We start from the raw sequence: 1,519 nt of genomic DNA, 5'->3' as shown, positions 1-1,519 counted from the left end.
GAACCTAGGGTTCTTCAGTGGGGCTGAGCAGAAGGACATGCTGTCTGGGGGAGACGCAAGCTAGGAGGGAAGGTGAGCTGCTTGCTGGTCAGCCTCTCTGAGTGGGCAGAATTTTACCTCAACCTTTGCATTCTGAGTTCTATAGAGAAATAACAGTCTAGATAAAGCTCCCTTTAGTGGCCCTGTAAGAGCTGATTCAGGTTCAGCATGGGGGAACTGAACCGCTACTGATAGCTGCCGAGATGCAATTGTGACTTACAGCAGCAGTGACTTAACAGTCACTGAATTTAATAAAAGTCATCATTAGGTACCCAACATGGGATGCCAAAATGATGTTGCTTATTTTTTACTCTTTGGGGACCCACAGTCCAGCTCCCAAATTAATTACACACAGAGACTTTTTCTCTTATGAGTGCCCAGCCTTAGCGTGGCTTATTCCTAGCTAGTGTTTCTTCTTCTTCTTCTTCTTCTTCTTCTTCTTCTTCTTCTTCTTCTTCTTCTTCTTCTTCTTCTTCTTCTTCTTCTTCTTCTTCTCCTCCTCCTCCTCCTCCTCCTCCTCCTCCTCCTCCTCCTCCTCCTNTCTTCTTCTTCTTCTTCTTCTTCTTCTTCTTCTCCTCCTCCTCCTCCTCCTCCTCCTCCTCCTCCTCCTCCTCCTCCTCCTCCTCCTTCTTCTTCTCCTCCTTCTTCTCCTCCTTCTCCTTCTCCTTCTAGCCACGAGGTCTTTTATTTTCATCAATCATACAAATAATTTTCTATAATATCCCAGGGCAAACCGGTGAAATTTGGCAGTCCAATTAGTGGGGGGGGGTCCTCATTCAGAGACCCGCGGGCCGGTGGCATCGGCGCCAAGTGCCCCGGTTCACAGTGCAGCTTGTGGCTTGCGTCCATCTTGTAGGTGGCTCTTCCTCCACATCACGAGGGGGTCTCGGAGATGACGGGGTGGGGTGGGGTAATCCTCCAGTCTGGACTTTTAGGAAGTTTCACTCCTTTTTTCCTGTTCAATGGTCTCTTTGGTCGGCAGGGTGTTCTTCTCCTGCGTCTCGGTCTTCTTCAGCTTGGCCTTATTGAAGCTGGCGATTTCCCCCATGTCTGGCTTGTCTGCCATTTTCTTTCTTTTTGGGGGGGGGTTCCATCCACAAACTTTATTGTAGAATCTGTATACTAGCAACAGTCTCCAGTCCATTGGGCGTCACTTTCTTGTCACCCTGATCTATTCTCAGTCTTGGTGGTTCTGGCTGCAAAGGAACCCGTGGAGTCTCGTTCCGAGCTCGGGCTCCAGGTGCTCCCACTTGCCTTGCTGCATCAAGAGCGTTTCTTAACTTAAATTATTGCATCTACCTTTTGCCTCTGGGCTTTTACCTTTCTCTATTTCTGCATATCTTTCTTTACTTCTTACTCCATGGCTTGCTGTGTAGCTAGGTGCCTGGCCACTGTAGTCTTCCTCCTTCTCTTGCTCCTCAATCCTCTCTCCCAAGATTTCTCCTCCTATTTATTCTCTCTGCCTGCCAGTCCCGCCTGT

The 1,519-nt window shown here is 48.7% G+C and overlaps 1 protein-coding gene across 1 annotated transcript; it reads right to left on the bottom strand.

The window, feature by feature from the left end:
* Positions 1–828: 828 nt before the first annotated feature.
* On the bottom strand, positions 829–1,105 carry LOC126502947 (thymosin beta-10-like). Its single transcript, XM_050144346.1, has one exon. It carries the CDS (start codon positions 1,103–1,105, stop codon positions 971–973), a length of 135 nt encoding a protein of 44 aa, XP_050000303.1. The 3' UTR covers positions 829–970.
* Between the last annotated feature and the right edge of the window lie 414 nt (positions 1,106–1,519).

The sequence above is a fragment of the Alexandromys fortis genome, unplaced genomic scaffold (assembly GCF_014885135.2).
Source record: "Alexandromys fortis isolate MF-2015 unplaced genomic scaffold, M_Fortis_MF-2015_v1.1 scaffold_1, whole genome shotgun sequence".
Lineage (NCBI taxonomy): Eukaryota > Metazoa > Chordata > Mammalia > Rodentia > Cricetidae > Alexandromys > Alexandromys fortis.
Note: the sequence above shows the minus strand (reverse complement) of the source record. Positions and strands in the feature narration are given on the sequence as shown.